A 13,447-nucleotide genomic window follows, 5' to 3' on the forward strand; every position below is an offset into this window, starting at 1 on the left:
CCACTTGCCCTCACTGTCATTCTGCAGAGGAGTCAGTGCGACATTGCCTTTGGGACTGTAGTTAGGCGAGGACTATTTGGAAAGGGATTGCTCGGATACTCATCATTTTTCATACTTCCCCTTTCTTCATGACTTGGGGCTCGATCACATGGTTATCCCTTATTGAATCCCAGCTATTTTATGAGGGTGAGCCTCCTTGGGCACTCTCGGTTCGCCGGCAAGTGGTAGAGCCCTCTCCCTTCAGGATGTACCACTTCCTCTCTTTTGAGCTTCTCATGCTTCAGTGGACACCTCTTAGGAGATTTTGGCTAGCATTTCCTCTTGGCACATTTGGAGAGCCAGAGGTAAAGAGGCCTTGGATGGCACCCAGATACACCCATCACAGGTGTTTACGGATATTTGGACTGACACGGTTCACACTTTAATAGCCATTTGGACTAGCATGCAGGGCCCTTTATGGACAGCCTCTTCTATGAGGACTGTAGTTCTTCGAGTTTGGAGGGGTTCTCCCTTTTTCTCGAAGGTTTCTACCGAATTGAGATGGCACTATCAACCCCAATCCTTTCTTTTTGGCTCTTAAGCTTTTCATGCATTGCATGGTGTATCCTGTGTGGAGCCTGCTCTAACGGTTTTCTTTACTACTTAATAGAAGTCTCTCTTTGCAAAAAAAATATAATAATAAAGGGTTAGAAAAAGTTTGGGGCTTAAAAAAAAAAAAAGCAGCTATAGGTCGCCATGGACACAACCTAACAAATAACTAAAATGGCAGAGACACAAGTCATAAGGCAATCAACTGCGTGAGTGGCAACCAACAACCTCCATGTCGCTGACAGATTTGGGAACAATGCAAAAATGGAATCAAATCACCAATATGGGAGCTAGCTATGACAACAATATGGCAACGACTTCCAAAGAGATGGTAACTTAAATTACTGCAGGTTGCCTCCCAAACACAGCGACGTTTTTGAACCATGGTGTTGCTTCAACAAATGAAGCTTAGCAGACTTTCTCAAGATTGGTATGCTGACATTTGCTCCAAGACGAGTAGAAGAGAGGTGCATAATCAAAAAGTAGCTAGGGGGGATAGGTCTCCCTAGTTGAGAAGAGAGAAAGGAGGAGCAAGATAGGAAGTCAAGTGGAGGCAATGTACTTAGTTAATTGATTGAAGTGATAAGAAATCAAGTACATGAGCCCTCCTTTTGTAGGCAAGGGCTGCCTTATCTTCCATAGACACATACTTCACTGATGATGTCAGTGAAATGATGTGTACACTCCCAAATGTCAAGTAGCCTTTTAAACATACAAGTCACAAACCCAAAAACCCGTTTCACACTCACATGCAAACTATAGACCTAGCTCTCTCACTTGGCTCTGAAATACATTCATGTGATAACTCTTGATTCCATGACTACGAAAGGATAGCTCCATTGGTGCTTAGCACCCTTGAGCATCCAAGCCCCATAGATACATGCTTATCAATAGAAAATTGCTCCCTATTACCACCACTAAAAGAAACAAAAAAGAACAGGACAAAAAAATGATTACAAACAATGCCATGACTTGAATTTGCATAGATAGCCAATGAGTAGGAGTGTATTGAGACCCAAAAGCAAAGTCTTAAAAAAAAAAAAACAAATGGTTTATGCATTATGATTTTGATTGGAAAAAGTCGTGATAATTTGAAACCCTTGTTTCCCCCCCCTTTTGCCATGTATGTACTATTAATGTTAATAGACATTGTGTCTCCACCAGCATTCCCAACGAGGAGGAGCAAACATTCCCAAACCATGATTGATTTGTATCAAAAATCAATCATCCGATATCATTGAGCAAATATCCTCGATATATATATATATATATAGAGAGAGAGAGAGAGAGAGAGAGAGAGAGAGAGAGAGAGAGAGGTGTTTTGCACACTCAACCGCACTGAAATGTTGTAGTAAGATCCATTTTGACAACATGCATGGCTGATGCTTTCTTGAAGTGCCAATGACTGAAAGTAGGTTTTTGGCTTTTCTTCTCTGATGTGAAAGACGACATACAGAAGACAACAATAAGCATCATATCTCTATTGTGTAGGAGAAAAGGTGCCATGAGTGGTGAGGACGCGTCGTATATCCTGCCGTTTTATCGAGACTCAGATCTTTTGGCTTTGTTCCTATCGCGATCTGTTCCATGACTGGAGGGTATCCTGTTCATGAGTTGTGACACACACCCTTTTCATGAATAACTCCAAATTTTCAGCCATGCAAGCTCCCAATTCCCTTGTTCCCCTACCCCCCGTGTATCTCTTGTGACTTTGCAAGATTGAAGATTGGACAAGGAGGATGGAACGACTGATTGTTTGCTTTCCTTGTTTTCAAGAATGGGCTCATATGCCCATATCTATCATTAAATCTTCCCCCGCACGGAGTATGAAGTGATTGGCTTGAGCTCAGAAATAGAATGATATGGCAATTCTATTTGTTTTCTGAAAAATGCATACACAAAGATGTATATACAGAAGAACGTATCTTGAGCAAAGACATCTCACTTCCAACATTAGTGTCAAAAGATGCTATCTGATTTGCGCTATGATGTCTGGTACATCCACATCATTGTCAGAAGCATCTGAGCACGACAAGGAAAAAACTACCTTGTCCTCTGTTACAGGTATTGTTACTTTTCCAACTGCTGTAATGAGTTCTAAAAGTGTCAAAGGCTTCCTCTCCTGCAGCTTTTTTTTGGGAACAAACTCCGCATAAAGTAGACTCTTCCCATATGAAAGCATTGTGATCTGCAAACACTCAACTTTCTCAGCCATACCTCTAAGGAAATTTAACATCCAAGAGTTCAATTTAAACAAATATCTAGTGAATTCTATAGAACAACAGGCCAGCTATGCTGAATTTGCTTCATTCGTACTTATTATCTCATACTGTGCAAGATGCTTAGAACCAACCAAACTTCTATGGTAAGTTCTAGAGAACGGGTGAAAAATTAGAATGAGCCTTGCTGCGCACAGTTAACCAGTGCCAAGAGCTAACAGTTTCAGAGAAATAGGTAAGCAAGACACAACAAGAGCAACAACTTAGAAGTTGTTTGAAAGACACTTGAGAATGTGATAAGGCCAATCCTTACCTCCAAACCATGCTGTTGCTTGAACTCTGCAAGGAAAGTCTCGAGAGACATTCCCACACAATTCATTTCAAATTTGTCCCAAAGAGTCCATAATAAAGCAGGTCGGTCGCTTCTCTCAACCTACCAACATGCATCCCCAAATTCAACCAATCAAACAGAGAACTGCACATAGACATTAAACTTTATGGAGGAATCTCTATAGCGTACAATGGAAGACAAAGAGATCCCCTTGATTACCCAAGTTGCTATTAGTTAAACAAGAGGGTGCTACCCTCTTATATTGAAAACTGCCATAACTTGAAATGTGAGAGTTAGGACAGACCCTGTTTACAATGGCCTTGATGGGCTCAGCTACTGAGAAGAAAGGTACAGATAAATTAAAATATGAGTGCTTGTAGCAATGCAAAGGCTTTTCAAGTAGAATTTTGTACAGCTCAAGACACATCAATCCTGCAACCACAGCTGTTGTAGTAACAACCGAAGGGATAGCTCTGCCTCCCACGAGCCTGGCCTGCATTAGATTGGACATAAACTGTTAAAAATCTAAAGCAACAACAGTGCAGTGACAAGCAATAACTATAGCAAAGATTTCAACACGTGTGGAACTTGCCACGAATCACATACACAAGAGGATCTCAAGTGGTGGGAAGAAACAGGTGAGGGGAAACCTGAGGATCGTCCTACAACACACACCAAGTTATCGTAAACCTGAGTCAGGCATTGGGCATAAGCCATAAATGCATAAAAGCATGACAACACAGGAGAAAGGCTGACCAGGTAACATTTCACAAACAAGAAATTACGAAACATAGAAACACTGGGTCATCATATGTCACATCATTGCTTGTTTTTTCCCCTTTCCTAGAAGCTGAAAGAGAGAAGGAATAGGGAGGAGGAGAACACAAGACATTTTACAAACAATAAAATAAGAAACATAGAAACACTTGGTCATCATATGTCACATCCTTGCTTGTTTTTTTCCCTTTCCTAGAGGCTGAAGCGACAAGGAATAGGGAGGAGGAGGAGAACACAAGGGAAAAATAAAGGAAAGGCAAGGCATATGCGGGCATGAGAAAAACAGAAAGACTGTATTACCATAAAAAACAGATCAAATCAGTCCATGAGAATACCAGTTGCTACAGCAACACATATGCCAATAGCAATGAATCCCCAAATCTCTCACTAGCCAATCAAGCCATATAGCCTCCTTGCAACCCTCTATGGCTGCAACATACTCAACCTCTGTGGTAGACAAAGCAATGCACTTCAATGCACGACACATCCATGACACTGCACCACTTGCAAAGGTGAACACATAACCAGAAGTGGATCTCCTGTTATCCACATGCCCTACATAGTCTGAATTTATGTACCCAAATACACGCATCTCTCCTCTGCCAAAGCAGACACACACCTCCTTGGTACCCTTCATGTATCTCATGATGCACTTAACTGCCTCCCAATGCCTCTATCCTAGAAAAGCCATATACCGGCTCACAACTCCCACTGCAAATGCAATGTCCGGTCTAGTAGCTATCATAGCATGCATAAGACTCCCAACCGTTGACGCATAAGGCTAGTGCTTCTCAATAACCCAAGAAAAGACTGAAATCAAAAAGTGAAGCCCAGTTCAAGCCTAGACTTCTGTAGAAAAGATATCCAAGAACTTCCTCACACTCCTTAAATTTCTCAACATCCTCTTGTGTGCCATTTCTGTATAGAAAATGCTACTACAACGAATGGAGGCTCAAGAGGGAGCCAATATGACAAAACCATAGGACTAAGTGTCCTAACTGAACTAGGTGGTACATGAAGTAACTGTACCAACAGTCCTAACTGACTGTAACTAGTCCTACAAGGCACATACCAAGGAACAAGTGGCACCTATGGACAGCCCATAGAATGGCCTACAAACCCCCCCTCCATGGTATCGGCTGAAGTACACTTGACATGATTCAGGATACCTGGATATCTAATGTCATGGTTGCACATGTTCATCTTGTAGGGATATAGCAACCTATGACTGTATAGAGTACAACAGATCAAGTCACAAAAGGAACTAAGTTTAAAGCTTGCTGAAAAACCTCACACTTAGGTCGAGGTAGAGCCTTCGTAAATAGATCTATAAAGTTGGCTTCAGTGGGAACATAAGACAACTGAATATCACCTGCTAATAGTCTCTCTCTGACATTGTGATAGTGAACCTCAATATGCTTTGTGCGAGCATAGAAAAACAGGATTCCGTGCATTCGCCAAAGCACTCTGACTATCAGTAAAGATGACGATAGGAGTAGTCTGACATGCATAAAGATCTGCAAGTAGCTTCCGAAGCCAAACGCACTTCACTGTAGCTGTAAAAGCTCCTCTGTACTCAACTTCATAGCTAGAAGTAGCAACTGTACTCTGCTCATTGCTGAACCAAGAAACGCATGAAGTACCAAGCATGAAACAATTGCCACTATGTGACACACGACTGTCCGAACAACCAGCCCAATCACTATCAGTGAATCCATGCATGACGAGTGAAGTATCAGTCCCATAAAGAAGGCCTAAATGTTGAGTGCCTTTCAGATATCTGAAGAAACGCTTCACGGCAAGCTAATAGTGAGCAGAGGGGCTGTGCATATATCTGCTTAACTGTGAGACAGCATACTAACAAATTGGAGGCCCAGATAGTAGTGCAAAAGACCAATAGCAGACATAGCAAATGTCTTCTGCAAATCAATCTTAAAATCTGCAATTTGCTGAGCATGTGTCCCAGTCACAAGCATGTCATCCACATAAAGGACTAAATCAGCAAATCTGTCCCACGCTTGCGGATGTAAAGCGCAGTCTCTGTAGGGATGTCTAAAAGCCAAGTGTGAGCAAATAAGTATGAATCCTGGAATACCAAGCTCGAGGTGCCTGCTTCAATCTATAGAGGGCTTTTTCAAGCCGCATACCTTGCATTCAGAACCTTCAACCTCAAAGCCAGGAGGTTCGGAAACATAGACCTCTTCTTGCAAATGCCCATGAAAGAAAGCTGTCTTGATATCAAGCTGATGTACCTCCCAATGAAAGTGGGCAGCAAAGGTAATAACCATGCGAATAGTAGTGATCCTCGAAGAGGGAGAAAAAGTCTCCTCGTCAATGCCATGCTGCTGAGCATAGCCCTTAGCAACAAGATGGGCTTTGTAACGGTCCATTGAACAATCAGCTTTCCGTTTAATTTTATAAACCCACTTAGTTCCAATGGCATTCTTGCCAAGAGGTAAATCACACAACTCCCAAGTGTTATTCTGATGGATAGAAAACAATTCAGCTTGCATAGCCTTCTACCAACAATCATTCTGAAAGGCATCTTTATGACATAATGGCTCTTCATTGCATACTGTAGCAACCAAAGCATAAGGAATAAAACTAGCATGCTCTAGTACGGGCTTGAAGAGGAGTATCTTGTTTGCTGTCTTTTAAAGTGTCAAGGAGCCAATGGGGGGGGCCTTTGACCAAAGTCAGCGCTTTGGTTAACGGTGGTTAACCATCTTGGCCTTTCCTAACCCCGGTTAGGCTTACTTAACCGAGGTTTAAGTATCTTTGACCGAAGTCAATACTTTGACCAAATAAATATAACGCATAATTTAAAAAATGAAGAACTCAATAATTATGATCAATAAATGGTCAACTAGAACTTTGACTTTGGAGTATTTACAGCTTGGTGACATCCCCTCGGCTTCTATTCAGTTAGCCTCAACTGAAAAGCTTCCTTGTAAATATCCAAAAGCTGTGGGATGATTAGACAATATGTCTTCATCCATCCACTTGGCATCCAATGTCGAATAATTCTTGAATTTTACAAGGTACCTGTAAATTCCTTACGCTAAGGGCCTTTGCATACAGTATGATACACAAACTGTTCTGTCTGAAGGACCTCCTTCAGCTCACCACTTCTGGTGGAACCTCTGTTACTGGCTCTCTAGACTGCGGTCCCTAAAATTTCTTTAGAAGACTCACATGAAAGGCATTGTGAATCCTCTAATGCTCTGGCAGTGCCAATCTGTATGCAACCTCATTAAACTCTTCTATAACCTGGAATTGGCCATAGTATCTGGAAGATAGCTTTGCATACACTTTTTGCTTGCCCTTTAGCTTGCGGAGCCTAGCTTTCTCGAACTTCAAAAGCACCCAATCCCCTTTCTTGAGATCTAACTATCTCCAATGCTTATCTGTAACTCTCTCATGCTTTTCTTGAGACCTTTCAATTGCTGTCTTGACTTGGCTGAAAGCTGTCTGGAGGTCTCTCACAAACTGATCAGCTGCAAATATTTTATCTTTGGTGCTCATGATAAGTGGCAGAATCACCTTCCCATAGATGATCTCAAAGGGAGCTTTCCTTGTGGAGCTGTGAACTGTATTGTTATAAGCAACTCCACCAATGGTAGGTACTTCTCCCAGCCTGAAGTTTCAACGGCCACGTAGCATTTCAGTAAATCCAACACTGTAGAATTCGCTACCTCACTTTGACCATCTGTCTGGGGATGAAAAGTAGAAGAAAAATTCAAATTCATCCCCTTATTATCAAATAAAACTCTCCAGAATAAACTGGTCATTCTGGGATCCTAATCACTGACAATGGACTTACACATACCATGGTGCTTGAATATCTGTGCCATGAAAAGCTTAGCCATATGATCTGCCTTTATAGTTTTGCGAATCGGAATGAAATGACCTTGCTTGCTGAATCTAACAATGATAGTCCTAATCCCATCATTCCCTGACTTTGATCTTGGCAAATAAAAAATGAAGTCCATTGCAATACTTTCCCATGGTGCCTGAGGCACGGGACGAGGCATAAGTAGGCCAGGTGCCTTCCGTCTGTCATATTTGACCTATTGACTGGTTATGTTGGCTATGGCAATCAATGAAAGCTAAAAAATGAGTGCCAAAAACGAGCTGCTGTAATCAAAATGCTGCTAGTACAACTGTGGAGCCTCAAGCGAGAGCCAACATAACAAAACCCTAGGACTAACTGTCCTAACTGGACTTAGTGCCCTAACTGGCCTAGATGGTACATCAACTGACTGTATCAATAGTTCTAATTGACTATAAATAGGCCTACAAGGCACATACCAAGGTATAAGTGGCATCTATGGATAGCCCATGAGATGATGGCCAACAAACCCCCCTCCATGCTATGGGCTGAAGGATCTTGGACATGGCTCAAGATACCTAAATATCTAGTGTCATGGTTGCACATGTTTGTCCCATAGGGATATAGCAACCTATGACTGTACAGAGTACAACATATCAAGTTACAAAAGGTACTAAGTTTAAAGCTCGCCGAAAAGCCTCAAACTTAGGTCGAGGTAGAGCCTTCGTAAATAGATCTACCAAGTTGTCTTCAGTGGGAACATAAGACAACTCAATATCACCTGCTGATAATCACTCCCTCAAATAGTGATAGTGAACCTCAATATGCTTTGTGTGAGCATGGAAAACTGGATTTTGTGCAACAGCCAAAGCACTCTGACTATCAGTGAAGATGACGGTAGGAGCAGTCTGGCATGCACAAAGATCTGCCAGTAGCTTTCAAAGCCAAACACACTCCACTGTAGCTGTAAAAGCTGCTCTGTACTCAGCTTCACAGCTAGAAGTAGCAACTGTACTTTGCTTCTTGCTGAACCAAGAAACACATGAAGTATCAAGCATAAAACAGTTGCCACTATGTGACACACGAGTGTCAGAACAACCAGCCCAATCACTATCAGTGAATCCATGCATGACAAGTGAAGTATCAGCCCCATAAAGAAGGCCTAAATGTTGAGTGCCTTTGAGATATCTGAAAACACGCTTCACGGCATGCCAATGGTGCATAGATGGGCTGTGCATATATCTCGTCAACTGTGAGATAACATACTGTAGATCAGGTTCCGTATGGCATAGGTAAATCAAACAACCAACTGCCTGCTGATAGAGAGTGACATCACATGTATCGCTGCCATCCTTAGAAGAGAAGTGAAAACCAATCTCCAATGGTGTGGATACTGGCTTGCAATCCTCAAACTAAAAACGCTGCAAAAGCTGTCCAATGTACTTGGATTGTGACATCAAAATGCCCCCCTCACTGCTAGCACCAAATAGTAGTGCAGAAGACCAAGATCAAACATAGCAAATGTCTGCTGCAAATCAATTTTAAAATCTGCAATTTGCTAAGCATGTGTCCTAGTCACAAGCATGTCATCCACATAAAGGACTAAAATCAACAAATCTGTCCCACGCTTGCGGATGTAAAGGGTAGCCTCTGTAGGGCTGTTCTGAAAGCCAAGTGTGAGCGAGTGAGTATAAATTCTCGAATACCAAGCTCGAGGTGCCTGCTTCAATCCATAGAGGGCCTTTTTCACAACCTTCAACCTCAAAGCCAGGAGGTTGGGAAACATAGACCTCTTCCTGCAAATGCCCATGAAGGAAAGCTATCTTAATATCAAGCTGATGTATCTCCCAATGAAAGTGGGCAGCAAAGGAAATAACAATGCGAATAGTAGTGATCCTGGAAGTGGGAGCAAAAGTCTCCTCAAAGTCAATGCCATGTTGCTGAGCATAGCCCTTAGTAACAAGACGGGCCTTGTAACGATCCACTGAACCATCAGCTTTTCCGTTTGATTTTGTAAACCCACTTAGTTCCAATGGTGTTCTTGCCAGGATGCAAATCACATGACTCCCAAGTGTTATTCTGATGGATAGAATCCAATTCGGCTTGCATGGCCTTCATCCAACAATCATTCTGAAAGGCATCTTGATAACATAATGGCTCTTTATTGCATGCTGTAGCAACCAATGCATAAGCAACAAAACTAGCATGCTCTTTCCGAATAGCTGCTCTCGTATGGGCTGGCAGAGGAGTATCCTATTTGTTGTCTTTTTATGTGTCAAGGAGCCAACGGGTACCTTTTGGGCTCCTGAATTTCTGCTCTTTTCTGGTCAAGATCCCTGTGCAAATGATCTTGATCAATGAGAGGCAAATCAGGCTGAATTTATGGCTGCACATCTGGCTGCAAATTATGACCAACAAATAGAGGAGGTACAACCTCAGATGGAACATCATCCCAAGCATCAGAAGGAAACAAAGGCATCAAGCTGTCAAATATGTCAGGGGCATCAACAATGGGCCGTTTTTTACAATCCAGCGAAGGCATAGTGGAAGATTCATCAAACACAACATCCCGACTAACAAAACGCTTGCCCGTGCGGGGCTGATATAGCTTATAGCCCTTGCTCTCTGAACTATACCCAAGAAAAATGCACTTGACAGCTTTATCATCCAACTTAGTGCGTTTCTGTGAAGGCACATGAGCATAAGCTAAGCATCCAAAAGTCCTCATGTGGGAAATGCGAGGCTTATGACCTGTCCAAGCCTCATAAGGTGTGATAGTCTCCAATGCCTTTGTAGGACATCTATTCAAGATGTAATTTGCACACATGACCGCATCCAACCACAACTTATTAGGCAAATGTTTGCCTTTCAACATGCATCTGGCCATTTCCATCACTGATCTATTCTTCCGCTCAGCCATGGGATTCTGTTGAGGAGTATAAGGCACCGTGCATCGATGATTGATGCCACGGAAAAACAGCAGACTCCTTCGACATATTAAGGTAAGCAATGTGCAGTCCACTCTCATTCTCAACCAAGGCAATTAAGTGCTTGAAGCATGAAGAAACGTCAGATTTGAATTTCAAAGCGAAAATCCAAGTGTACCTGGTGAAATAATCAATAAAAGTGACAAAATAGTAGAACCCCCCAAGAGCTGCAACCCTCATGGGTCCACAAACATTACTATAGACCAAATAAAGCTTACGTGAAGCACCAACTCTCCCATCCTTGGGAAACGCAGCATGGTGCATCTTACCAAGCAAGCATGGTTCACAAACATGTTTGGTAGGCATATATGCATTTTGGGAAGATCCATAACCATATCTTCCTTATATAACTTCACCAGGGCTCCAGAATTGAGGTGTCTAAATCTCTCATGCCACAAATGAGTATCTGCCATGGTAGAATCAAGAGCAAAGGCATGTGCATCGGCAAGTGTAGCATCATCATCCAAATATATGTCATAAGCATCAAGTCTATAAAGACCTCTAGACAACGTGCCAGTCAAAACCATGGTAAAGGCATGTGTAGCATCATACACTGCACACCTCACACCATCAAAAAGAACCTGAAAGCCACAGTGTGCCTCAGCCCCAAGTGAGTATTCGAATTCATCGAACCAATGAAGGCGTTGTCCATGAGTGGATCGAATGAATCGTTGAATCAGTTGTGGTAAGGGAGAGATCCTGGGGCACCAACTCCCTTTAGTAAGAAAACCTATCAAAAACTTGAGTATGAGATGAATTTAAAAATATGCCATGAGTAGAAATTATTCAAATTAACATGGTTGTATTCTACACTAAAAGAGCTTCAAATATATCTTTACACCTTGAAATTTGGGTTCCACATGGAAAAGTTACATTAATTTGAAAGGACATGGATTTTCATATTTTAGTGTATTTTTTGTTTTACCTCCCCTCATCCAAAAGACCCCCCCCTTGGGCCTCACATATTATGAAAATAATGTACAAAGCTATGGCTGAAATAGAAATGAGGTTCTTACGAATGCCTGGAACATAAAGCACATCGAGCAGGACCTTGGGATTATCTGGATGCAGCGGGTATTGGCTCCTTCCCTGCATGCCTAGACATCAGCATCTTCTTCCTCCGCAAGGGGGCAGAGGGTAAGGTGTCCGTCCTTGCCCCTCACGATGGTCCTAGCTATTCCTTCACTATCTCCAGTGAAGGGAATGAGCAATGGACGAATGAAAATGTTTGGGAGACGATACGAGATTAGTCCCAGGAGCAGGTGCAGGACTGGATCGGTAGCAGAGCAGCGGAGCTTCTTCAGCAGGAGTGGAAGGAGGGTGACGTTCGTCTGAGATGGCGCCACAGCGCCAAACGTTTCCGCCTCTTGGTCATTATTCGGCCACCTCTGGAGTGGGTCTACGCGGAAGGGGACTCTGCCCGTGGAGGACCTCAGAGGTAGCGGGCTTCTATAGTATTTCCCTGGCAGAGACGTCGAGCTGGTTAGAGAGAGCCTACCACGGCCTCTCCCCCCTGTTGAAGGTTTTAGAGGATGGGTCCGATGACCCGGCCTCTCCTTCAAAACCCTCACAGAAGCGCCTTCGTTTGCACACTGGACATCCTCCGACCACCTCGACATCGATTGCAAGCAGACAGCTGTTTGTGGCCCACCTTCCCTCCTCATGAGTATATTATCTCTTGGAACGTCAATGGGTTCCACTCATCAGGAACCCACGGCCCCAGGAAGATGGTGCTCACACAGGAGCTCCAGCCAGCCTTGGTGGGAAGGGTAGATGTGTTCCTATTACAGGAACACAAGCTTTCGGCTTCTCAGACCAGTATTTGTGGGAAGGTCCTCACAGGACGCTCCCACGCCTACTTGGCGAGCAGGGGAGGAGCGGGGGTGTCTGTACCTCCATCGACGCTTCTCTCGTTCAGCATGTGTGTGGTTTTGGCACTCTGATTCCAGGACGTGCGCTTTGGGTGGGCTTGAATATTGAGGGATCCCGTATCGGCATCCTCAATATCTATGCCCCGACCGATCTCAGACGCAGAGCCGCTTTTTGGAGATCCTTGACAGATTTGTTGCCAGAGATGGATTCTTGGATTGTAGGAGGGGACTTCAACAACCTTGAGACCCTAGAGGATCAGCAGGGACGGGGCCCTGAGTTCCTCGGTATAGCTCAGGCAGAGCAGGCAGATTGGGACTCCTTCCTATCCGCAGTGGGAGGTCGGGACAGCTGGAGGGAGCCTTCCTTTCGCAGATGGACAGGGAGTCTGGACTTCTCTTGGGGTTACAGGAGGGAGGGAGGCAGACTTGTGGAGCGACTGGACCGTTTCTATGTCAGCGATTGGGCGCTTAGCAGAGGTGGAGAGTCAGGAGTGGTTCCAGGGACGACACTCTCAGACCATGCCCCAGTCATCCTAGTCCTGGACTCAGCCTCTCACTCCTCACCTCCACGCTCATGCCGGATCCCAGACTCCATCTACTACAGAGCAGCGGTTCGCAGCAGGATAGTGGACCTGTGGGAGTAGGATTGGGACCCCATCGGGGATATTGCAGCACAGGTAGCTCAGGCGCTTGCTGAGTCTAGCCTCATCTGTCAGCAGGAGGCGATTCAGGTCAGGCAGCAGTGTTGGGCGAAGGAGAGGGGTCTCAGACGAGATCTCGCCTCGATTCAGCGGATGCAGCAGTCTTCTCCAGGCTCTGAGGAGCTCAGACAGCAGGAGGTT

The 13,447-nt window shown here is 43.8% G+C and overlaps 1 protein-coding gene across 4 annotated transcripts in view; it reads right to left on the reverse strand.

Annotated features, from left to right (window-relative positions):
- Window positions 1-1,668: 1,668 nt before the first annotated feature.
- Window positions 1,669-13,447, reverse strand: part of LOC147880904 (uncharacterized) — a 206,704-nt gene continuing 194,925 nt past the window's right edge. For 3 of the 4 annotated variants that reach the window (XM_087370089.1, XM_087370090.1, XM_087370088.1), the window contains 3 exons: window positions 3,443-3,631; window positions 3,121-3,240; window positions 1,671-2,776 (listed from right to left, as the gene is read on the reverse strand). In XM_087370089.1, the coding sequence (XP_087226215.1) occupies window positions 2,558-2,776; window positions 3,121-3,240; window positions 3,443-3,631 (528 nt within the window). In that variant the 3' untranslated portion in view covers window positions 1,671-2,557. Of the gene's footprint in view, window positions 2,777-3,120; window positions 3,241-3,442; window positions 3,632-13,447 lie in introns of all 4 variants that reach the window. The other variant, XM_087370091.1, reaches the window with a different exon arrangement.

This window comes from Dipteris shenzhenensis, chromosome 31, assembly GCF_047967505.1.
Source record: "Dipteris shenzhenensis isolate YYH24624 ecotype China chromosome 31, Dip_SZ_1.0, whole genome shotgun sequence".
Taxonomy (NCBI): domain Eukaryota; kingdom Viridiplantae; phylum Streptophyta; class Polypodiopsida; order Gleicheniales; family Dipteridaceae; genus Dipteris; species Dipteris shenzhenensis.